General features: G+C 53.0%; 7 protein-coding genes across 7 annotated transcripts; 4 read left to right on the top strand and 3 right to left on the bottom strand.

Moving 5' to 3' along the window:
• Window positions 1-33: 33 nt before the first annotated feature.
• On the top strand, window positions 34-2,920 carry N0V96_009063 (uncharacterized protein; the record flags this gene model as incomplete). Its single annotated transcript, XM_065758530.1, has 2 exons — window positions 34-1,935; window positions 2,396-2,920. 2 exons carry the CDS (start codon window positions 34-36, stop codon window positions 2,918-2,920), a joined length of 2,427 nt encoding a protein of 808 aa, XP_065612923.1.
• A 1,187-nt stretch (window positions 2,921-4,107) lies between these two features.
• On the bottom strand, window positions 4,108-5,924 carry N0V96_009064 (uncharacterized protein; the record flags this gene model as incomplete). The annotated part of the gene is made up of 5 exons (XM_053189002.1): window positions 4,108-4,541; window positions 4,596-5,198; window positions 5,249-5,317; window positions 5,372-5,474; window positions 5,526-5,924. 5 exons carry the CDS (start codon window positions 5,922-5,924, stop codon window positions 4,108-4,110), a joined length of 1,608 nt encoding a protein of 535 aa, XP_053053768.1.
• A 3,400-nt stretch (window positions 5,925-9,324) lies between these two features.
• N0V96_009065 (uncharacterized protein) lies at window positions 9,325-10,065 on the top strand (the record flags this gene model as incomplete). The annotated part of the gene is made up of 4 exons (XM_053189003.2): window positions 9,325-9,652; window positions 9,723-9,831; window positions 9,885-9,997; window positions 10,055-10,065. 4 exons carry the CDS (start codon window positions 9,325-9,327, stop codon window positions 10,063-10,065), a joined length of 561 nt encoding a protein of 186 aa, XP_053053769.2.
• A 479-nt stretch (window positions 10,066-10,544) lies between these two features.
• On the bottom strand, window positions 10,545-12,260 carry N0V96_009066 (uncharacterized protein; the record flags this gene model as incomplete). Its single annotated transcript, XM_053189004.2, has 1 exon — window positions 10,545-12,260. One exon carries the CDS (start codon window positions 12,258-12,260, stop codon window positions 10,545-10,547), a length of 1,716 nt encoding a protein of 571 aa, XP_053053770.2.
• A 3,622-nt stretch (window positions 12,261-15,882) lies between these two features.
• On the top strand, window positions 15,883-17,019 carry N0V96_009067 (uncharacterized protein; the record flags this gene model as incomplete). Its single annotated transcript, XM_053189006.2, has 2 exons — window positions 15,883-16,486; window positions 16,547-17,019. 2 exons carry the CDS (start codon window positions 15,883-15,885, stop codon window positions 17,017-17,019), a joined length of 1,077 nt encoding a protein of 358 aa, XP_053053772.2.
• Window positions 17,020-17,995: 976 nt separating this feature from the next.
• N0V96_009068 (uncharacterized protein) lies at window positions 17,996-19,924 on the top strand (the record flags this gene model as incomplete). The annotated part of the gene is made up of 1 exon (XM_053189007.2): window positions 17,996-19,924. The coding sequence occupies one exon, from the start codon at window positions 17,996-17,998 to the stop codon at window positions 19,922-19,924; it is 1,929 nt and encodes a 642-aa protein (XP_053053773.2).
• A 122-nt stretch (window positions 19,925-20,046) lies between these two features.
• N0V96_009069 (uncharacterized protein) lies at window positions 20,047-21,154 on the bottom strand (the record flags this gene model as incomplete). Its single annotated transcript, XM_065758531.1, has 2 exons — window positions 20,047-20,501; window positions 20,698-21,154. The coding sequence occupies 2 exons, from the start codon at window positions 21,152-21,154 to the stop codon at window positions 20,047-20,049; spliced, it is 912 nt and encodes a 303-aa protein (XP_065612924.1).
• Window positions 21,155-24,774: the final 3,620 nt, after the last annotated feature.

Genomic DNA, 24,774 nt, shown 5'->3' on the forward strand with positions numbered 1-24,774 from the left:
CAGTCACCAGCTCGCAGCTGTGCTTCTCATAGAATGCGGTCCTTGGCTTTAAGCCTGGCTTCTTTCCGCCTCGCCAGCGCCAACTTCCTCAACCAGGGCCAAGTGCTAAGTCTCAGTGGCGTCTCTTACTATGCCGGCGGGATTGCTGTAGGCCAAATAGAAACCACGAATGCCTCCAGTCTCGCGCTCGCAGCTGCTCAGATTCCCGGCCAAGACCTGTTCCCGCTCACCGTCATCGAGACATCGAGCAGCATCCTCTCAGGCGATGAGATTCTGAACATCACAACCACCTACGATAGCACGGATGACGTCTTCCAACCTGCCTTTCTACATGCGATCTATATCCGCCCAAGCACATATAATGCTACAGCTGGGTACAACGGCACTGTGTCTCTCCATTCTCAACTATCACGACAGGGGACCTCTTTGGTTCTATCACCAAAGAAGATCCATGGCCTCACAGGCAGCGTCGCGACTGCTGTAACTGTCTTGAGTCTCCCTCGAGGACCCTATTTCGTCTCAGTCCACACCGGAAACGTCTACAAAGCCTACCGGTTGTACGACGATGACCACCTCGCCTTTGTACAAGGGGTGATTAGCGATGAAGAGGGTGCTTTCACTACCCTCCCTGCCGTTACTGAGAATGTGATGGCAAAGAGCATCGCTGTCCCTTCACGGCTGTATTACACCGAGACCGAGGATAAACCCCTCGCCGGTCTCCGCTTCGGAGTCAAGGACATTTTCCACGTCAAGGGAGTAGGCACGAGTGGTGGAAATCGGGCTTACTTCTACCTATACGGACGACAGAACAACACTGCACCCGCGGTACAACGACTCATCGACCTTGGCGCTGTCCTCGTTGGTAAAATGGGCACTGTCCAATTCGCCAACGGTGATCGTCCAACCGCCGACTGGGTTGACCTCCACGCCCCTTTCAACCCAAGAGGCGATGGATATCAGGACCCCAGCGGGTCATCTACCGGCCCCGGGGCAGGGGTAGGTGCATACGACTGGCTTGATCTTGCTGTCGGCAGCGACACTGGTGGTTCCATGCGCGGTCCGGCAGGATCCCAAGGCCTCTTCGGAAACCGGCCCTCCACGGGCGCCATTTCTCTTGAGCATGTCATTCCTCTGAGTCCCGTCTCAGATACCGCCGGAATGTTCGCTCGCAGTGGCAGTCTCTGGGCCAAGGCCACGCAGGCTTGGTACCCTGACTTTGCTTCCAACTACACTTCCTACCCGACGATACTCTACCAATCAACGGCTAGAGGAGGTGCTTGGTCTGGAGGTAATGTCAGCGATGAAGCCACCAATGTCATCACTAGCTTCGTAGGAAAGTTGGAAAGTTTCCTACAAGCCAACTCAACTCCTGCAAACTACACGCAGCTCTGGAGCGAAACTCACGGAGAAGCACCTGCAGATGTCAACGAGATGCTTTACCTCACCTACGGCGTCTACGTTTCCTATGATCAGTGGCAAGAACTCGGCAAGCCATTCTTCGAGGACTACGCAGCAAAGTTTGACGGGCGTCAGCCATACATCAATCCAGGACCCCTCGCCAGATGGGAATGGGGTCAGGTTCATTCGACGGAAGAAGTCTATGCACAAGGTCTTCACAACATTTCCCTTTTTAGATCCTGGTATGAGACCGAAGGCTACGGACGACATGATCCTGAGTCATGCTCTGAGGGACTCTACATCTATCCTTGGTCTGTGGGCCAGCCATCCTATCGCGATGTATACATCCAGGCCCGGACTACACCTCCGCTGGGCTTCGACGACTCTTCCGTCCCGGTCATGGCCGGTGCCCCGGAAGTAGTGGTTCCCATTGGAGAGGTCCCTTACAACAGCATCAAGTCATTGCATACGGAATATCTGCCAGTGACGATGGCTTTGAGAATGGCAAGGGGATGCGATCATCATCTCGCCAATCTAGTGAGTGATCTTGAGAAAGAGGGTATTCTTCGCCCAGTAGCTGTGGGTCGCCGGTTGTACCCTTGAGCGTCGGTCTCGTGCTAGTCTCCCACCAGCCGGTCTGCGTCGGGATCGGGCCGGCGGGATCTGCATGTAACTGTAGAGCGACCTAGGTCGTTTTACCCCGCAAAGTAAATGGTTGTGACGTCGACATACGCCCTTCGACGTTCAAGGCCCCTCATGAGATGTAATCAGATTACTGATCTAGCTCAAGCTAAGGTGGTTTATTACTACTTAGGTATTGACGAGAAATAAAGACCTCTCAATCCCTTCATTCGATGCATCGCCAGAGAGTGTTACCATTCAAAGTCTGATACCCCCGTTTAAACCCTTGCTCAGCCATTTCCGGAGCTTCTGAAAACTACACCGTCGATAGACCTTAGCGTCTGATCATCGCGTCTACATCATGCCTTTCTATCAGGTTTACCATACCTATCCTCTCACCCAGAAACAGCGGGAATCTATCGCTCTTTCGATCACCAATCTTCACTGCAGCACTTTCAGCACACCGGCCTTTTTCGTCCATGTCAACTTCATTAAACAAGAATCAAAGTCCGATGATGGAACCTACTTCATGGCTGGAAAGTCGCACACTAGCAACTCGAACCGCATTGTCGCGCTAGTTCGAACCTCGGCTTCTCGCACGAAAGATGACTTTGACGCACTGGCAGCCAAGATCGAAGATGCCTGGAACGGTGCTATCAAGGAGCCGGGTAAAGAGGCCGAGTTTGATGAGGCAAAGCGGCTTTTGATGGTTGTTTTTACGCCGATGTTGGCGATCAGAGAGGGCGGAATGGCTATTCCCGACGCAGGTCATGAGGAAGCGTGGCTCAAGCAGCAACTGCCGTATTTTAAGGAGATGAGCGAAAAGCACGGAGTCAAAGATTTTACGGACCTGTTGGAAGAGTTGAAACAGATGGAATCGCTCAAAGGTCTCCTCAACTAGATACTAGTATGGAATTGCTTTATCCAGTCATGGTACGATCAACAGTGTTGCGCATTACCTAGTTTGACTTCTTGATACTCTGTCGGCTTTCACTATCAGACGTGATTTACCTGGATGGTTCTTTGATAAGTCTTTGCCCAATCCTCCCTCCGAGTTTCTAGATTAGCCTGGCGAAGGCTGCGGGAGGGTTATTGCCAAGAAGCTCTCCATCAGACGGTTGAAGGATGAATTAAGGTTATCGTGCAAGCGTCGATGGCTCACATTTCCAACATTGACTAGTCATCCAATGACTGTAGACAAGCAAGGTAAGTCACGCTGCGGACCGGGAAAGCCCGTAGCCAGTCTCTCAATTAGTAAAGTTTCTCTCCACTGCGAATGCAAGAGAAAGGTCGAGCGTGGTTGAAGACTGGCTTTTAAAGCGCTATGCCAGTGTTTGGAGCCGAGATTGCCTCGGTCAAACTCCCCCAGAACCTAGAATCGTGGAAAGAGTACGGGGCTCAGACGATCTAGAACCAGGGAAAGATGGCGGTTGACGAGAAATGACTGCCGTTACCAACGTTTTGCGTCAACGGCCGGGTGCTCATCGTCTACCGAGGCGACACGACCATCCAAAGGGTACGGAAAGTTGATGCACTAACGAATTCTCATTCATGGCTTCAGACGGGGGCCCAGAAGCCAGTAAACTATGTCGAGTATTTGAGAGGTCCAGCTGACGAAACAGAGAGACCGTCGGCGCAACGTGGCGAGAGACTTGCTTGCGGGCCGTAGACAGGATGAATCCTTGCGTAAGTCCCAAAAGCAGGCCGGAAGTGAGATGATGTTTCTAATAGGAATCGGACGATACCACGCTACGATTTAATTTGATTGTGCCTCCTTGGAGGTTGCTCAGTGTTGAAACTTGTTTCTGAACAATTGTGTCTGAAATCGGTAGGAACAGCATACATGAATTCAACAAGTCGATCAGTTCTTTCACGAGGAAACAGATTCGAAGGGAGGTAATCTGATTCAAAGAATGCATTCAACGCCTAGCTAATCCAATCTGTTTGGCTCATTGCTATGACCATCGTCCGACCTTAATTACATGAGCTCAGTGAAACCCAGCAAATGCATGCCTAACCAGAAATAAATCACACATGCAAGTACGCCCGAGGATGCTTGTGTCCCCAACCGCAGCGCACGGAACCCCCTCATGCCTTGAGGCCCAAGTCGCCGGTCCTCCGCCGGATCTCGAGCTTGGCCTTGGGGTCAACCTCCATAGTGAATCCAAAATTGATCGTGTTGGGCTGCTGCTCGGCCGCCAGTCGCCAGTCGTACTTGAGAAGGAGGTGGCAGAGAATGATCTTGACCTCGTTGGCGGCAAAGAAACGTCCAGGGCATGCGTGCTGGCCGTGACCGAAGCCAAGGTGCTCGGGCGAAGTGCTGACAAAGTGCGCGGCTCCATCGTTTCCGGCGCCAAGGGACTCGCGCATGCGCAGGTAACGGTACCCGTCAAAGCGACTAGGGTCCAAGTAGACGGAGCCATCGGTCATTTTTTGACAGCTGACAGCGATGCGGCTGCCCTCGGGGAGTTCCAGTCCGTTGGAGAGGGTCACTGGCTTGGTGGCTTCGCGGTGCATGGCAACTAGACAAGATTTATATTAGTGATGGTTGCCAGAGAGATCAAGCAAGGACTTACCGATGCCAATGGGGTGAAGGCGTTGGGTCTCTTTGCAGAAGGAGTCCAGGAGGCGCATCTTGTATAGACCCATGCGAGCCCAGCCATCAGTGCGGATGACGTCGGTAATCTCCTTGCGAAGCGGCTCGAAGTAGTCGGGGTATTTGGCAAGGTCGAGCATTACCTGCGTGATGAGATCGGACGTGGTGTGTAGAGCGGCGAAAGAAAGTCCAAGCTGCATCATCGCAGGGTCCGACTTGGCGTCGTCGGATGCTTCTTCGCACCAGTCGAGACAGTCGTTCCACTCAGGCTCCTCCTCGCCGCGATCCAAAGCCGCCTTCTTTTCCTTGCGGCGCTCCTCCATGATGGGGTTAATGATCTCTCTAGCCTCCTTGACCTGCGCTTGAAGCTGACGACAGATGGGAAGGACTTGGTGGGCAAGGTTACGCAGAGACTTGGGGAACATTCGGAGGAACTCAGAGGCGAGGAAGCTGGTTCGGGCGTATTCGGAGGTAATCTTGATCCAGTCTTGGTTGCGGCAGAGTTCCTCGCCGCCGAAGACGCGGGTAGACACTCGGGCTACAACTTTGAGCATGTTCTCTTTGATTACCACGGTCGACCATTCTGTGCTTTGTTAGGAGGTTGTCCCAATGGAACCAGACTGGAGAGCTTACCCTTGTCCTCTCCCAGAACATCAGTCAGTGAAAGTGTTGCCTCGTCGGACACAGGAGATGTCAGCTTTGCTGCAAGTAGTCAGTTTGAGTCAAAGGCTACAGCATAGCATGATTCGGGCTTACAGAGGAACTGGGTTAATCTTGTTCGGATGACGTATTTGAGGACGGCTTTCTGCGCGTTGTTCTCCTTCAAAGGCTCGAAACCGGGCATCTGTGCGTGGAAATTCTACATGAAATCAGTATGGACCATGGAAGCTTGTTCGATGAGATAACTTACCTTGTCGAGAACACGGTCGAAGCTGAGGTCCTCATGGTTGCGGATTTCGTTGGCAAAGGGTACCGCAGGAAGGATCGTCATGTCTCCCATGTCCGTCAATACCTGGTAGGGCTCATCGGGGTTCGTCTTCGACCTCTCCAGCACGATATTCCGGACCTTTGTGATGAAGTCATACTTGACTTTCAGCCCTGTGAAATCCCACTTGTGCTTAGGGTTGACAATTGGCAGATCTGTGTGAGGCGTTTGCTCTGCTTGCTGTATGGAAAAGTAGAAGACAAAGAGCAAGAAAGCTGTGATGAAGTATGGTACTGGCTTCTCCAACGGACTTGGGAATGCCTGCAGTGTCTCGAGGGGTCCCCAGGAGGACTGGTTGGAAAAGGAATCGTTGGCGGTGGCCATGATGGATGAGGATACACTCGTCGCTCTAGAGACAAGCTTCCTGCTGACAATGCGGTGTGTTCTAGTTGGATTAAATTCTGGAGAAATACCAAGGTCTACACGAACTAACGACGGGGAAGCTCAAAGAAAAGGGAAGCCGGCAAGCGGCTCAACACATGGTGTCGCAGACCAGGCATACTGGACGGACGTATCTTGGCTATGCCCGCGAAACGCCTATCGAGACACCAAAAGATGAGCTCAAGAGCTTGGGGCGCTGTGCTCACACCCGCTGGCGTGACAGCTGATGGGCGGTGTTTGGTTTCAAGGGACATGCAGCCGCACAGTCCCGCAAGGTTCTGTCGCTGCTGTCTCGGCGCATGGACCGCATCCTCGGACGATCTCAGCGCCGATCTGGTAGCTTAAGAGTTGGGAGAGCACGGGAGAAGCAAAAGTCTTGGAAGCTTTGAGTTGGAGTGATCTCGGGTCGTTTTGTTGTTGGAGGCTTGAGAAGGCAGCATGAGAGCACGTATGGGGCATTCGGGACCACGAGGTGACCGGGCTTTGTTGCTTATTTCAAGTTTGGGGACATCGGTGCTCTGCCACAAAAAAGCTGCAAGGGGGAAACTCTCGGTGGGGATCGAGCTACATCTGCGACCAGACCTGACTTGGAATCGCGTCACGGAGAATTAAGAAGGATCCCGGAGTGGGTTCCGGAGCACACGGAGGAGCTTCCGTGCGGAGGAGTGTAGATCCTCGGTGCCGGGGCATAGACTAGTAGCCGGTTATGTCTATCCCTATCCCTTGCGCAGTTTGTCTAGTGCTCGTGCAAGCCTTAATGTGTCCTTAATCCTAATTGCCAGCCACGCGCTGCGCAGGAGGCTGGGTAGACAAGGCTCTTTTTAGAAACTTGACATGTATGTATAACAATTTCAACACATGTCCTTGACTCGCGGGTCATCAAATCCATCTTTTTAGAGATTCTTGACCCGAATTTCTGGCCTGAAGCGATGATCATCTCGCATCACTCAATTTGACGCCTGCTTCTGATCTTCCTGGCATTGTCTGCCGTATCATGCGGGGCAAAAAAGCAAAAAGAGGGTGCTTTTTGGCAAAACAGCCGAGGAAGACTTCATGTCAGAGGCAGCATCGGAGGCCGTCAAGCTGAGAGGACGGTTATCTGTAATTCTCAGTTTCTCAAATGAATGCGTTGCCTCCTTTCTTCTGATGCCGGCACTGCAAAGCCGCTCAACGTTTATCCGAAACGGGCTCCGTTTGGTCTCGCGGGAAACAAAAAGAAACCCGTCCGCCGCTGAAACATGCAGACGTTGGCTTCTAGAACACAGGAGGAACGCACCACAGCCAGTTGCTAACAATGTTCCTTTTGTCTGGATTCCATATGGGAGCCGTTGGTTGGTGTGTCCGTCGATTCGGTGCCAATCTAGCAAATTCCACTTATCCTACCTATGTTTGTCTACCCCCTTAAAGCCGGCGCATGATGATCCGACTATTGGAACCTCTGCAACTTGTTCAAGTCCAGCAAAGGTGCTTAGTACAGATAGCAACCCCGGTTTCCGAGGCCGAAAGTAGCCTCCCATAACAGTAATGCACTCAACGGCGTTCTCCTGAGGTGCTAATTACAATCCTAATGAGGCAATGCCTATCTGATACGGCTCAATGCTATCAACTTGAGGCGATAACGACTCCAAGTTCAAGGTATTTCCAAAGGACTCGCCTCCGTATTGACATCCCAGTCGCAAGAGCCCCGCTCAGCGGCGGGAACGTCGAATACTCAGATTGGCTGCATTGACTGGGCTGTTGCGAATTACCTGCAAGTAGTTATGACGGTGGTTCGAACCGGAAAACACTGGCTTCCCGCGCGTGCTCGGTTCATCGGGTTCAACAGCTCATCTTTAACGTATTGTAAAGAATCAAATCAATGAACTAGCGAGACAAGTAACTGGAAAACACGAGCTGTTCCAGCAGTATACGAACAACCGTAGCCATTTCTTTATTTACCTAAGGTCTGGCTGGTACCGTGGAGACTTGATGGTTCTACTTAGCGTCTCCAAATCAAAGAATAGATAGGGAGGAAAATCTAGCCATGCGCCTAAATAACTTGCACATATTCAATGCGAGTGTGTTGCCTTCAAGAAGCTGAATGGTATCCCAAGTTTGAGTACCTCAGTCAATTGTGTCTAGCTTCAGATTGGGATTTGGATCATCATCGTCTTCGCTAAAGCCAGCAAGAGAGCACGATCAAATTTGAGTTGGCATAACTTCTTTTCCAAAAGTATTGCGAATCCTCTTTTACTATTGAGGAAATATTCAGAAATAAAACCCTTCAATCATGGATAAAATGGGTGAAAGCATAATTCTTTCCCACGGGCGGTGGTGGAGACAGCAAGTTGGTACTGGATGGCAGCTGGCAGACAAGGAAAGCCTTCACAAAACTACAAAATGTCTAAAGGGAGAATAAGTGATGAACCAATTCCCCTAAAGTCTGATAGACCACTCGTCCCGTGAATAGGTTGGCTTCGAGTTGCTGGCACCTGGCGACTTGAAAGAACAATTGCAACAGGCCCGTTCCTGCCACATCATTCAGCAGTCGGGTGTCGCCTGCGGATACTAGATTTGAGTTATTTCTCTATTCCCGAAGCGGGGGAGATATTCTCCGTCGCACTGGGTAATAGGAGTTCAAGCATTCGAACTCATCTCGGGAGCTGCGTGGTGCCTTTTGCCATGAAAGTTCTCTTGGATATCCATGTATGCGGAACCAGTCGACATCTTGGCATTGCGGTCTCAAAGAGTCTATTATATTGACTCGCTGCCGCTTCAGGGAGGTCAATATTGCAGCCGTTGTGGCTGGTGAAAATTGAGTTCTGTGAACCTGCAGGGCATAACTTTTCGGATGAACCGGATATAGCCAAGATCACGATTTCCATGCTCCTCGAGATTGATTCAGGGACTTGGTTGATCGCGACTCCCTGGACAAATATCACGGGAACAGCGAGGCAATTCTGGCAAAACGGAACAATTGGGTTTCTCGATGCAACTCCAGGATATGGGGCCGGGCCAATTGACGGTCTGAACTGATTTCATCAACGTTTCTCTCGCCCTGGATCGAGTGGACACTAGACACTATTTCGCTTCCGATAATGACTCGCACATGGGCGACCCTCGTAAACAAGTCGTGAACCTTAACCGGCGTGGTTTCTTTTGAGCGGGGTGACACTTGGCAGACGGGCTTTTTGAAAACAATAGTAAATGAAATGAAAAGCCCTCGAGCTTGTTTAAACAGACAGACTCCTCCTACTTATTCACTCTTTATCCGTCTTGCGCCACTTTGAACCCCCAGTTGCTTCAGTCGCGATTTCTCGAGTACATACATACATACCCAGCGTTTGTCATATACACAGGCATCATGCAGCTCACATCTCTCACGTCGGTCGTGCTGGCTTCTTGGGCATTCCAGCAAGCCGCTGCTCTTCCCGAGATCCAAGAGAACACCAACATCATCACCGTTGCCCAGAGCGTTCAGGAGAAGCATCCCGAAGCCTTCGCTGCGTTCCAGAAGTCGAACCTCATTAATCTCGTAGCGACCAACGAGAAGCGACAAGCGGTTCCCGGAGATGGAAACCCCGATCCTAACCGCCCGCCGGTGATTCCCGAGAATATCTTCCTCCTCCAATGCTCCGAGGCCGGATTCCTCGGCGAGTGCCTCTCCTGGGGTGCTCCTCCCGGACGATGCGGTAAGTCTTGATATATGGCGGCGGCGTCACTCACTCAGAGGCCCAGTTGCTGATGTGGAATCCCATTTAGTCAACTACTCCAGCTTCAACAAGACCCAGGCTTTCCTTGACAAGTACGAGAACCAAACTACCTCTTTGAGCTCAAACACCGGCGGACTTTGCCAGTTCTACAAGTTCATGTTAGTATCCTCATAGACTCGTTCTCACTGGTTCCCAATTGACATTCAGATAGCAACTGTAACAACAAGGGTGATGACCGTGGTGTTTCGCTCAGCTACAACTACAACCTCGCTGTGGCAGATGACCAGGGCTACTCGGGAGATTATGACAACCAGATCAGCTCTTGTAAGTGTTGACGAGATATGGACCAGCTTTGTGAATGTTTGCTGACAACTGCTGCAGGGAGATGTTGAATCCTTCAATGGAGTGGGATGGTCGTGCAGTATGAGAAATGACGAAAGTCCTGGGTCTCAGTCTGTACTCGTTTGCGTATGAAAAGATTTATGCGTCGACGCCAACAAATAAAGATGATTGAATTGACCAATCCCACGGGTTTTCTACCAGTGAAGACGAAGCTGATGCAGCCGTCGACTCTGTAATGTGAGCCAGCCAACGTGGCAGATGGTGTTTCGACTATAAGAGCCCAGCAGTTTGACATGATGTAACAAATGAAACACTCAGGGGAGCGACAGAATCATTGGAATGGGCGGACTTGCCACGAAGGTTCACTTCCTCTTGCAATTTATTCCTCTCTCTTCTTGCTGCTCTCTGGGATGAGAAACTCGACAATGTGTTTATCATACGGGTAAGGGAAACTGGTAGATTGCGATTGTCCGGTATTCTTCAAGTTTGAATGTGATATTCTCTATGAAAATGTAACACAGTGATACGCTTAGTAGTACCGAGAGAACTGTCTAACGTGTCTCTTTCTGAACTTGGTGTCCTCAGTGGTGCTGTTGATGCTAGCCGCCAGGGTAGCATCCAGCTCAGTGACTACGCCAGTGTTCACCGGCTTGCCCAAGTTCTCCGACGTAGGTCTGACAACATCGCAACGCAAGTTCTGAGCAGTGCTCATCCTCTCCATATGGGTGTTGTTCGTCTGCACAAACAGACGTTCACGGCCTTCGGGACCAGTGAATGGTCTCCACTCGGCAGCACCCTTTTCACGGTCGGTGTTGGGGTCCAGGTTGCGGATGAACGAGACCCAGTACTTGCGGAACTGCGAGATGATGGGCTTGTTGATGGTGAAGTAGGACTCGGGCGCTTGGCCATCGGTCCTGTTGTTACCCCAGAAGGCGTAGGTGTTTACAGTGTGGTACGCACCGAAGCCCTCGGCCTCGTTCTTGGGGTCCTGGACGGCGAACTTGTAGTTGTAGGTGATGGCTTCGTCCTGGGCAAGGTAGTTCTGAATGTTGCGGATGATGCAGTGGTTGCCAATGTCACCAATCGCGTCGGCGGTCTGCCTCCACTTGATTCCAGACTCGGGGTAGACGGTGCGGGGGGTGTTGATGTAAAGATCGTCAAGGATAGCGAGGGATGCGTTGGATAGGGAGGGATCTTGTCCGAGGAGCCAAGTGTTGGCTTCTTCAGTAGAGTTGGTAGATTGAGGAGCAGAGTACATGGTCCCCTCCTGGGCGCAAGATCCCCATATCGTTGGAACCTTATTGTACTTGCCCTGCTTGAAGAGGTTGACCATGCTGTCGGTGAAGAGCTCGCCATCGATACCCGGGTTGAACCAGCAGCTTGAAGAACGAACTGCAGACTGGTTCAAGGCGCGAAGGCAGGTAAGAGAGTCAGTTGCATCAGTGCAGTTCTTCTCCTTGACGAGGCAGTCGTACTGGCCCTGTCCCTGCTCCATGGTGCGCATCGTAACCCAGCCGCCAGACTCCGCGATACCTCCAGCAAAGAGCTGCTTGCTGCCGAGATCAGCAGTCATGAGAAGACCGACAGCTGAACCGCCGGCACTAACACCGTCGAGGACAACTTGCTCGGGGTTTCCGCCAAAGTGCCCAATGTTGGTCTGAACCCACTCAAGAGCTTTCACCATATCCTTGACTCCGGCGTTGAGACCGCCACTAGCCCGGACCTCCTCACCCTGGAGGAAGCCGTACATGCCAACTCTGTAGTTGATCTGAACAACAATAACGTTTCCATCCGAAGCAATCTCGCTGGCATCCCAGTTTGCGTTCGAGTTGGATCCGAACCCGCCACCCTGGAGGAAGAAGACGACGGGCAGTCTAGAGTCGGTTTGCGCATCTGAGGGGGCCGTAACACTAAGGTAGAGACAGTCCTCGTCGACGGTGAAGCGCGGGTTGGTGCTGGAAACGGTCCAATCGGTGGGCTGCTGGGGAGGGCAGATGGGGCCGTGTGCCGTGGCGTTGACAAGTCCGGACTGGACCGGGTCGGCCGGCGCGGCGAAGCGGAGGTCGCCCACCGGAGGAGCAGCAAACTGAATACCCTTCCAAGTCGTCACGCCCAGCTCCGCATCGGTCACGGCGCCTTGGAACTGGGCGTAACCGACATCAACGAGGGTGTCGACGGCCTGAACACCCGGGGCGAAGAAACCCGCTGCGGCGAGGATGAAAGCCAAATGTGATCCTTGCCACATCTTGTTGGTACGTCTGGTTCTTGAGTGGCGAAATGAATGTAGTCGAGGAAATCTCGAGGAAAGAATGGAACGGTCTGCGAAGCGACCTTGAAGAAAAGAATGGAAATAGTGCAAGCACTTGAGAACGAGAAGGCGAAAGATAGATGAGAAGTCAATCAGCAATCGTTTCCATCACAGGCATCCATACTCCGGTGATTATATACATCTTGTATGTAGACCCTTTAGCCTGTTCTAATTTGACATCTCCTTCCCCTAGATCTAGAGGCCCGATAGCCCCGGAGGTTCCTGTCTACAGTGCTACGGTACGCTTTCGAGTCAGGTCTCCTCTCTCTAATTGAAACGCTGCGGACGGTAGCGCTCCTTAGAGCTAGCACGCCACGGAGCAGTCCGTAATGCTACCCCACTACAGCGGAAGTTTAATAGATGGGACGAACCTTAGATCTTCGCCTGATTGCCAGAGAATCACTGCCCCTGAGCAGCTACGAAGTTGAGAATTGAGATGATGAGCCGGATCGCCGGACTCGGTAGGTTACCTTACTTTCCATCTCAAAAGCCAGGAGCAAATCATGGCCGAAAATGTAATGAGCGCGGTGAACGCACCATCAACTTCACCATAGGGTCAATAACGATAACTACACCCACTAAACAAAGTCCGAGATCTGCGGAATTTCAACTAGAGTTTTACTTTAATGCCTACCACTACCTTCACCAGAAGTACGTGCGATCGCGAACCCGAATGCTCGGAACAGCGTATGGATGGCATTTTCCAGGGGCGGAGAGGTGGGAGGTGGGCTCTAATGGAAAGTGGAATGCCAAGATAGCCTAGATGAAACATAGTCGCATCTGCCAACACTTTTTTATTTGTCGGCCCTCGCACGTTATGTAAAGTCCGGTCGCCAAAGACACAAGACTGCGGACGAGTCCGCTACTGGGTTTGACCCCTTGATACTTTATACTTGACGAGGAATACAATGTCTAGAGCGCCCTGAGTGAAGCGTCAATGCCAAGCATCGTTACGCTGGAACAATGGTACAAACTTTGTCGGGCGTACTGCTCGAACTCGGTGATTGCTGAATTTGATATCACTACAGAACCAGGTTTATTTTCTCAGGTTTGCGATTACGCGAAGTCTACAAGCTTTCATACAAATTGGATTGCTATTCAGTCAAGAAAAAGTCATGGGTTCGCCGACGGCTTGGGCTCTGAACAATTCGTTTTCGCTTACCGTGTCACCCCTGAGGCCAGCCCCCTATTAAGCTTAATCACTTCTCGACTCAGGGTGGTCAACCGGGCTTTCAAAGAAAGTTCAGAATCAATTATTCTGTGGAGAAGCAGTCGTACTTGCTTGCACCTGATTGGCACCCATGATCGACCGCAGACGGGCCTTATACCGTAATGCGTACTCACCAAAGCAGCCCCTAACCTCATTCGACGTGAAATGCAGCAGACGGAGCGACGCGCGCTTCATTGAACCAGCCTGGAAGTCGCAAAACGTATTGGCTGAGCGGTGAGGTTTGGTTTTGACTTTGACTACAAGTTTGCCATATCCTTTGATCACAATGTTGCTGTTCGTAACACAGTCAAGCAAGGGGGAGCCAGCATTGCGTACATGTCACACGTGCCGGTAATGGTCTTGGTGACGCATGGAACGTATGGTTGGGTCGAGTCAGGTCCAAAAAGATGAAATTTGACCTTGCAATTGATTCGGCTTTTGACCGCTTCATTGCGTTCGTTGACCTGCTGCTCATCTACGCCGCGATTCCAATGTGTATGATCAGTCATATGTGGCTCTTCGCCATATCTTGTACATGATCTTGGGCCCTCGATCACGACGACGTTACTTCTGTACAGGCCCTCAGAAACACCGAGAAGAAGCAGAAAGCCGAGTAATTCAACGCCATAAAATTTATCTACAAAGATCCTCGTTAAGGCGGATTCGTTTTGCTGTTCTCGCAAAGCCTCATTACTGGCAGCCTGTCAGTTCAGTCTAGTCCTATGATGCAGGCGAATTTCGATAATACGAACCATTAACCTATCACGTTACGCAGCAGTGTCCAATTGATTCTTATCCTTGAACCCATTCTACGAGTGCTGCATCAAAGATCTCGCGTTTGTTCCGGCCAGAAGCTGAGTCTTGGCGCATGGTCATGTGGAAAGATTCAATATCAAAGCTGACTGTTCGTCAGTCTACTGTCCTATTAGACCACGCAGGATGTTGGCAAAGGATACATAAGAATCAGAATCCCACTCATGGAACTCATACTTCCAAGGCATCAGCTAAATTCCGCAAAGCCAACTGATGGTACTCGAAGAAGGCTTTCCATGCCCAAAACCAAAATGGCCATCCTGAATCTCCTGACCCTTGCCCTTGCCGCAGCTGCGATGGCATCCCCTGCCTCATTCAATGACGCAACACCCACAGACCCGAAGGATGCCCTTGTCAGGAAAGACGACTGGGACAAGTACCTCCAGTACATGGCCAGCTTAGGTGGCGAAGGCGCTGAGGCTTCTGAGCAGGCAGCTGTGCACCGCTTATGCGACCTGGTGCTCTGTCTCGGTCCGAACCACACCGGAGAATGCAGTCTATGGTGCCATTACAAAGGGCAACCTCAGAGCTTCGAAGAAGCGAAGCAGCGAGAGATCACGATGTCGACGTATTTCACAATGTCCGATCGTTGTAATTTCTACGCGTATGTGGTGTTTTAGCCCTCACGGCAACAAACAATGAACCAGAAAGCTGACTTGGTGGTGCATTTTGACTAGGTCTGGGGCGAAGAAGTGTGATATACCAACCCTGATGAATCAGCATACCTTCCACCAGCTTATTTATCATGGAGGAGTTATACCTGAGGGTAATTTCATGGATAGGCTGAAGGGAAAGATGGGATGCGTGGTCTGCTCCGACGATCCAAATCTGCATCCTGATTGGGCGCCTTTGAGACCATAGAGCGGCCAAGATGGTGCCGTGCTTACGGTCTAACGACGGCAGCATTGATGGTGCATGTATCTCATCCCACTTTGGCGACGCTCAATGCCTTGGCACAGGAGTCTTTTACACATGTATATCTATTCTCAGCTGTGACTCGTAAAGAAGAAGCGTAATCAGCATGAAAATCACGAAGACTTTGATGCTCATTGAATTGAAGGTCATACCCTGACGTGATATACCGGGGGATTAGTAGTCATATGGCTTTAATTCTTGGAGTTGTGAAGCTTGGATCTTGAAAGACACTGAATTTGCAAGTCTGGCGTAGCGGCGTGCATGTTTACTGCTGCAGAGGATGACCCTATTACGTAGAGGTGCTTGAGGACCTATTCTACACCGAATTCTAGTCAAGTCGGCTACTTGGGTGAGCCCGGGTAAGTGATCCTCGGCCCCGAGACTTCCAGGCCGATCCGGAGCTTCGAGGTCGTGGAACTCGTGCCACGGCGAAGGTAACGCCCCGCCGCGCTCCACCGTTGCGGGGATCATCTGAAGATGATTTCTAATACATGCGTCATCCTTCAATCCTCGAAGGGTTGATTTTCGCCTGGCCAAGATCTCAAAAGCAAAAGGCAGCATTCAAGGAAAGTGGGAGACGTCGCAGAGACGCACTCAAAGGGAGAAAGAAAGAAAGCAATCATGAGCACCGACACGCAAGTTCAACGCTGGCAAACCCGCCAAGACGGGCTGAACAAGCTCTTCCTCGCCACGGCGTCCCTGCCGCAGCCCGGACCCGACGAGGTGCTCGTCAAGATCAGCGCCGTGTCTCTCAACTACCGAGACACGGAGGTGGCCATGGGCCTCTACAACCACCACAAGACAATCAACCCGGCCGAGACGGAGCCAATTGTTCCAGCATCGGACATGTGTGGCTCCGTCGTCTCTGTAGGCGACGGCGTCAGCAGATGGAAGGCTGGCGATCGCGTCGTTTCGATCTTCAACCAGACGCATATCAAGGGCCAGATTAAGCCTGTGGATATGAAGAGCGGTCTCGGTTTCCCGTTGGAAGGTGTTCTGCAGACGTATCGCGTCTTCTCTGCTGAGGGGTTGGTCAAGGCGCCCAAGCACCTGAGCGACGAAGAGGCCGCGACTCTTCCCATTGCTGCTGTGACGGCTTGGATGTCAATCAACCAGTTCCGACCTCTGAGTCAGCCTGGTGGCCAGGGCGAAGTTGTGGTCTGTCAGGGAACTGGTGGTGTGGCTATTTCGGGGTTGCAAATCGCAAAGGCTTCAGGAGCCACGGGTAAGTGATGTTCGCGCCGACAGAGTCCAGCTTACAATCGCTAACAATGATCTCGATAAGTCATCATCACTTCTTCCTCGGACGAAAAATTGGAAAAGGCAAAGGCTCTTGGGGCGGATTACACTGTCAACTACCGGACCACACCCAACTGGGACGACAAAGTCAACGAGTTCACCAACGGCGAGGGCGCTAACCTCATACTCGAAACCGGCGGGGCGAAGACGCTGCGACAGTCCTTTGAGGCGATTGGCTTCGGCGGGCAGATTGCGTGCATTGGGTATCTCTCTGGTAAAGTCGACGACGTAGAGGACCGTACAAATGTCAACCTGCTCGCGCTGAAGAAGACGGTGACACTCAAGGGCATAATTAACGGTCCGAGGGAGCGGTTCGAGGAAATGATTGACTTTTACGAGGAGAAGGGTATCAAGCCTGTCGTGGACCGGGTGTTCCCGTTCAAGGAGGCGGATAAGGCGTACAATTACCTGTACAGCGGAGGACACTTCGGCAAGGTTGTCGTCAAGGTCCAGGAATGAGCGTAACATTGAAGCTATGGACAAATACAATCTATTGAGATGAACTGATGGCTTTCGTGCGGAATTAAGAAGACTGACGAGAGTGGCATAGTGTGATGAGAATACGGGGTTGACAGCTCGGTGAGCCGAGGCATGTCCTGCAAGCCGATGGACTCGGACAATGATACCCCGCACCAGGGAAACAAATGAAGCATGGGGAAGTCAGGGACCCTGAGCTGTTTAGCTGACTCGGGGGGCTGTCAAACTCCCCTGCAACTCGCCCGTTGCAGCTGTGTGTCGCCGGATGCGATGGTGCTGCAGCTCATCTCACTCCAACTCACATGTCAGCTGTGCGTCTCGTCAGCTTAGTGAGCTTTGTCGGCTTCACTGTGAATCTCATCTCATGCTTCACCTCACTCTCTCACTCTCTCACTCACTCGTCCACTCACTGAAGCTATCACTCATCTTCCCCCCTCGTGCTTCGTATCACAAAACATCTCCATCTCATAGCAAAACAATCAAATAATCTTTCCGATCCTCAAGCACCCTTCCCTGAGTTCCCGCGTGCCGGAACAGACGGCGTCGCAGATCGGCCTTCCGCGGACTTTGCCCCCCTGCGCCTCAAATTCACGCCGTCGGACCAGAACAGTGAGCACCCAAGCTCCAAGAGGCAGATAGAAACCGTCGTTCCCCCCGCAGCCGAGAGAAACATCCCACCACATACAATCACATTTGTGCCTATTTCAAGCAGGTCGTCACACCATAAGCCAATCTGCAAGCTCTGGAAACACAGCTCCATTCGGCCGGGACATCTCCTTTCAGTCTTCAGTGACCCGAGAATCAGGCAATTCGTCCGCCCAGCCCGCCAAGATACTACCTTGACATCCCGACCAACCACCCTGGACCTCCCATCTCACCTGGTCTACGCTATTCACTCCTTCATAAAGCTGACAGACAGCCCTCTTCCTGTTCCGCAACACTCAACCCAAAAAGGGCCATGGCGCCTCAACTGCAAAACGTGCGCGACATCTTCCCCCTCCCCCAAACACCAACCCAGACCCTCGCCACTCTCGCCGGTCTAGGCGCCTCCGTCTGGCTCCTCAAGCTCATCGTCCGCCACATCCTCCTCCGCAGCCCCGCGAAACCTTCCCACGGCTCCCCCTCAACAGCAGGTCCGACCTTTGCAGCAATGAGCGCAGATAAGCAGAAGGAGCTCCTCGAGCGGCCCGCCATCATCGTCGGCGGCGGGCTAGCGGGCCTCGTCGCGGCGTTTGAGCTCTCGGAGCGGGGCGTGCCAACCATCATCATCGACCAGGAGAACGAGGCGAATCTAGGCGGCCAGGCCTTCTGGTCGCTCGGCGGCATCTTTTGCGTCGACTCGATAGAGCAGCGACGGATGGGCATCAAGGACTCGAGGGAGCTCGCTATGCGGGACTGGTTCGGCTCCGCGCAGTTTGACCGTGAGAAGGAGGATACCTGGCCGAGGAGGTGGGCCGAGGCCTTTGTCAACTTCGCCTCGGACGAGATGGAGCAGTATGTCAAGGCCAGGGGCATGGGCTTCCTCTTCAACGTCGGCTGGGCCGAGAGGGGCGCGGGCATGGCTGAGGGACACGGCAACTCGGTGCCGCGGTTCCACGTTACCTGGGGTACGGGGCCGGAGGTCGTGAGGGTCTTTGAGGAGCCCGTGAGGCGCGCGGCCAAGAATGGTGTCGTACAGTTCCGGTTCCGACACCGCGTGGACGAGATCATCACCGACGAGACGGGTCGCGCCATCGGCGTTCGCGGAAAGGTCCTCGCTCCCGACGACTCGGCGCGCGGCGTCAAATCCAACCGTGATATCGCAGGCGATTTCGAGATATTCGGGTCCGCCGTAGCAGTAACATCCGGCGGCATCGGAGGAAACGTCGAAGCCGTGAAAGCAGCGTGGCCCATCGACCGTCTCGGCCCCAAAGTCCCCGAGAACTTTGTCGTCGGCGTTCCAGCCCACGTCGACGGCCGCATGATTGGCATCGCGGAAACAGTCGGCGCCAACGTCATCAACCGCGACCGCATGTGGCACTACACCGAAGGCCTGCAAAATTGGAATCCAATCTGGCCCAACCACGGCATCCGCGTCCTCCCGGCCCCGAGCTCGCTGTGGCTCGACGCGACGGGCAAACGCCTCCCGCCCTTTCTCTTCCCCGGCACCGACACCCTCGGCACGCTGAAGCACATCTGCGCCACGGGGTATGACTACACCTGGTTCATCCTCGACCAGAGCATCATCGCGCGCGAGTTCGCGCTCTCGGGCTCGGAACAGAACCCCGACGTCACAGGCAAGAGCATGTGGCAGCTCCTCACGCGCGTGTTCGGCAAGAAGGGCACCGTCCCCGTGCAGAACTTCCAAAAGTACGGCAAGGACTTTGTCGTGAAAGAGAACCTCGCCGACCTGGTGCAGGGCATGAACGAGCTGCAGCGCGAGCGCGGCGGGCCGGTGCTGAGCCTGGAGGACATCAAGGAGACGATTGAGCTCCGCGACGGGCAGTTCGATAACGCCTACTCCAAGGACGCGCAGGCCATGCTCATCAATAATGGACGGACGTACTGGGCGGATAAGAGGAGTCGTATTGCGCCGCCGCACAAGTTGTTGGATCCCAAGCATGGGCCGCTGATCGCTGTGCGGATGAACTTGTTGACGCGCAAGACGCTGGGCGGTATTGAGACGAATTTGGAGAGCAATGTCATGAAGGCGGATGGGCAGAAGTTCCCTGGTCTGTATGCGGCTGGCGAGGCAGCCGGCTTCGGTGGCGGTGGTGTTCACGGGTACAACAGCTTGGAGGGCACGTTCTTGGGAGGCTGCATCTTTTCCGGAAGGGCAGCTGGACGCGGGATGGCCGATGAGCTCTTGGGGCCAGCGGAGGCTAAAGGACCAAAGTCGTACTTGTGATTGTGGAAATATCAAGTGTATCAGATACCTGTAATGGAAAGGGCGCGATCAACGTCTCGGGTTGTCAATACTGAAATTCGATTGGATATCATTACTATCAAACATTTGGTATGGTAAAAGCTTCATGAGTCTGGACCCTTCAGGAAGGCCGACGTTCGCACTCTCTCCATCTTGACTTCTGTCGTCACTCGGATCTGGCCCTGCCTGGCCCATTCTCCACCGACCAAGTCATCCGACTTGCGCACTTCGACAGTCATGCTTGATGCTGGCGATCGTATCCCTCCGGCGTACCCACGCTCCTCATCTCCGCCCATATCGCTCTCCGTATCGACCGTCTGCTTCTTCGATCTTGCGGTGAGCTCCACCTCGTCATCGCCTCGTCGCGGTTGTGTGTGGTTCTTGGAGTTGGTCACTTTGGACATGGACTTGCTGGCTTGTGATATCGTCTTGCGGACCATGGACTTGAGCCATGGCGGCGTATAGTGTGAGATCATTGGTCGCAGGTGAGGGAGACACGCGGCGATGATGTAGGTTCCTGTTTCGATGATACTCCAGCCGACGAGACCGACGGATGCCCCTAGCCAGAGAGTTAGTCGACTTGTTCGTCTCTTGGGAAAGGAATACTACTGAGCTTGACTTACATGTACGGTCCGAAAAGGCAGAGTTGCTGAAGAAAATAACGGCTCTGATGATACTTGCAACGATACCACTATGAATTCGTCAGTCTCGGGGACATCTTCCGCTCCTGGCCAATACGGAATAAACTTACAAACTGCCGATCATGAAGATGCCGATGAGAGCAATGCGCTTGTGCGTCGGCAGCTTCAGGTCCCAAATAGTCTTGAGCGGCAAAGTCATGATGAAAAAGTCCAGCACGAAGCCCGGAATGCTCTGTGCATGGAAAAAGGCCTGAACGTCGACACACTTTCCGCCAGGAATTGTCCGGTCCCACCAGAATTCGATGGGCTGGCACTGAAAGCACGCAGTGATGATGAAGGAGAAGCTCGTCGCGGCCAGAGTCGCCAACAGCACGTAGGCCGTGGTTCGCATAGCCCCCTTCCAGTTGAACACGCGCAGGTAAAGGCAGACGATGCCCATCTTGGGCAGCGCGACTGAGGTGAAGTAGATGATCTCAAACGCGAGGATGCACTTCGCCCACCCGGTCAGGAGGGCTGGGTGAAACTCCTCGACGAATTCAACGTGTCGTCCAACACCGCCGACCTTAACCATGACTGACGAATACAGAGTTAGTTGAGAGTTCGGACCTCGAAAACCACGCCATTTCCACGCTGGGCAGAAAACCTACCGATGCCGACGGCGCACATCCCCAAGTCCACCACATAGGCTGCCGCCAGGAAATAGTCGTCCCAAGCCATACCCGCCAGCAGTAAACCGTTTTGCGAAAAGTCGCAGACCGAGAAAAAAGGTCGTCAGGACAGCAAAGGCGATGGATATGCCTATTAGCGTGCCGCCAGAATCTTCCGCGAGATATTCGGCCGTTACGTTGTGTGTCGTTTCGCCTTCGGCGGCCAAGACGAGGCCGGACATTGTGAGTCGTCGAGGGCAAGCTGAGCCGATCCACGGCCAAGACACGACAGGATCATGAATCCCTTCTCTCCCTCGCTGTGAGAAAGAAACGAACCCAGAGGCCAAAAAAGAATATTAATATCGCAAAACCCGCCGCAGCCCTATCTTGGCGGTTTGCGGGACCCCTCTTTCTTTAATAACTCCCGACTTGGCACGTCCCCAGGTGCCCCATTGTGTGATGGCGAAAGGGGGGGGAGGGTCCGGAGGGAGGCAGAAAAGAAGAATCTGATAATGGCCGGGGGGTTGAACATTAAGATCTCCAGCGGCATGATCAGGTCATGGCCAAGAATCAAAGGCCATCTGCCGTGAGTGGTCGGCAACAAGCATAACAGGGTTATATTTGCGCCTCCTTTTTTGCCATTTGCGCAACTTTTGTGGTAATGGTTTCCACCATGCCGCATCCTAAACATGCGGAGAACGTATTCTCGGGGCTCACACTTGCCGGTGCGTCCCATTGTCGGACGCTAAAGTTGGCTAAAGTTGGCTTGGTTGATTAGCACGAGGGGGACCTGGACCAGTGAGACGTTGGGATGGTGGTAAGACAGCCCCTTCAAGCGTCCATCAAGTCCCTCCCCCCCCCCTCAATGGCGTCGAACAGCCACACGAAGGACACGAAGGTCACGAAGGGGGCCTCTTAGTTCAGCTCGTATGAAACGTCGCGTTCTAGAATGATCGTGGAAAAAGAGTTTGAGATGGACATGGGGTAGCCTTGTCGTCATGCTGAGGCCCTCAAGGAGATCGGGCAGTGGCTTCCCTTCCCATTCGTCGCAGCAGGGTACGACTCGCGACAATTGTAATCTTGAGCTTCTCCACCATCCTAGAAGCTGTCTTGTCCTAGGCCCGAATCGGACCCGTGCCGCAGCCTGCTGGCCGCATATTCCCAGTGTTGCCTTGGATGCTTCGACGAATGCTTCCTTGAAATCCCTTTCCTCTCCACCGAGGACAACGGGGGGTGTGAAGGCGAGTTTCTGATTCACGTCGATGAGACGTTGGAGTATGACGGAGGGGGCACAGCATCCGAAGCCAATTTCTGCCTTTCATTGGTGACTGGTCTAGACCCCGCGTGGTCGATGGGACTTTGAAGGTTACCGCAGCCATCTGATCATGTCGTTGAAGAGAAACTCATCATGTCCTGGCAAGACTGGAAATAGACAAACACACCAAGCCTTGGGTGTTTCCTCTCCCACCTTGTTGCCCTCAATCTTCAGCATATTCTGCCCGAGCGCGGAAGTTTGTTTGCCTCCTCTCTCGTTCTCGCTGAGAGAACGGTAACAACTGGTAATTCCCAGTTGCGTTCGTTGGTGAACGGCAAAAGGTGAAGGCACAGATGACTCGTCTCACTCTCGCGCAGACGTGAACGCTCCAGTCAGCCTGCCTTTCAGCGCCATACCGCAGCAGCGAACAACTGACCCATGCGCTCGTCTAGCGTCATGGGTTTCCTTGGTGGACACGAAGCCGATTTTGCAGGATTCATGCTCGACCTGTCGTTGCCAAAAGGCAGGGAAAACCTGAGGGAAAAGAGCTCCAGCATACGGACTATTGTTCAGGCCCCACGGCGATCCGTCGGTTTATGGGTACGACGAGTGGATATTGTCTCCATCGCGGCCGATCCCCGATCTTGCTTCGCCTCGGTCCTATTTCCTCTTTATGCTGCCTGCAACCCGGCTGAAGATGGTAATACTTATGCTGCCGACGCGTCAACCCTCGAGGTATTTCAAATGAGCCATGTGTTGCGACAGCCTGCAGGTAAGATATCCAGGAGATGAACACCTTGTTTGATGCCGCTATCATGTTCGTCCATTGACCCCCAGTCTCTTACCATATAGAGACGAGGCGTAGTGCTGACTGCTCGCGCATCTGCTGAAGAAGCCGGATCGCATATCTTTCTGCGCCCTAGTCGATTTGCTCCTCGACGATCGTGATCGGCAGCGGGCTTATGGGGATGACTCCGTTCCTCCAGCCTGCAAAGTCGGAGTGACTGCTCAATTCGGCCCAACCTCGATTTCTTGCGTAAAGGTCAGAATCCAGTGTATTGGTAGAGGCTGCAACCTGTATGCAGTGAATCCAGCGCTAGCTGCTGAGCCTCGGTCGTGAAGATCACAAATGCAACGGTACAGTCCCTGTGGGCGTTTCAGATCCTCATGGAGATGCATCCCTAATTCTCTCAAAAATCCGACCAGGTCTTCCTGCACCACGATCTCGACGGCCTGGTCAGTCGGACTACTGCAGCCAAAGGGTCATTGGCATGAGTATGTAGTATCGAGCAAAAGTTCTCTCTGCCGGAGAAATTCTCCATCGGCTCGTGAGTCGTGACTAGTATAATGACACGACTGCGTCGAGACTCGAGAGGTAGCCAGCCAATTGCTGAGTGCTTTATCCAATTCAATGCCCGTGCGGTAGACTGGGATTCGTTCCATGACAACATTAAAAGGGCGTGCCGGGGAGAGTAGAACACAACACGATGTTTGCAACCGAAAGAGAAGTGTTCAGTGACTAGTCTTCACCCATTACCTGCCACCCGAATATCTGGACGTCGATCCCCTGCGCATCGTGAAAGGGTAGACTGGCGATATGCGATGTTAGAGACGCGTCCCCTGCCTGGCATCACGGCAACCACCCTTTGCGACCGTGGTGATACTGCACACCTAATGCTCGGGATGTGGCTCAATGCAGACTTCGACCTCGAGCCGTTGATTTCAAACTTGCTCTTGGTGATGCATCAATAATCATTGCCCGCCGTTGCTGATGTTAAAAGATGCCTCGACGCCTGGCGGCTCGCGGAGGCAGGGTGAAGAGAAGAGAGATGACAGGAGGGGTTACCATGCCGGCGCGGAGTTGGACCGTCTCGGTGTCATCTTCAGGGATGACCTTGACAGCTTTGGAGTAACCATGTCCCAAATAAGGTAGCAGGACATCTGACCGGATGCTCGCCAGAACCCGACCAGGTAGGAGAGGCCATCCGCATCTTCAGGCTTGCGACTCTGTCAACCACAAGACGTGGTGACCTTGGGCAACGTATGCAACGAAGCTCTCCGCGCTGCGTCGACGAGCAAGGTAACTTGTGACACTTTTCGGACAATCGGTTCATGTGGAAATGCCAAAGGTGGTGTCCAGCATCAAGGGAACATCTCTGACCCGCGCTTCCGTCGACATCGAGTCCCTACTGCGGTACGGAATGCAGGCTGCATCCTGCCTAACTGTTGCGGTTACATCGTGGACAGCATACTTCGAGGTCGCGCCGGTACCACTTCACAGGTCGCAGT

This window comes from Colletotrichum fioriniae (genome assembly GCF_027942845.1).
Source record: "Colletotrichum fioriniae strain IMI 355084 chromosome Unknown scaffold_11, whole genome shotgun sequence".
In the NCBI taxonomy this organism is placed as follows: Eukaryota; Fungi; Ascomycota; class Sordariomycetes; order Glomerellales; family Glomerellaceae; genus Colletotrichum; species Colletotrichum fioriniae.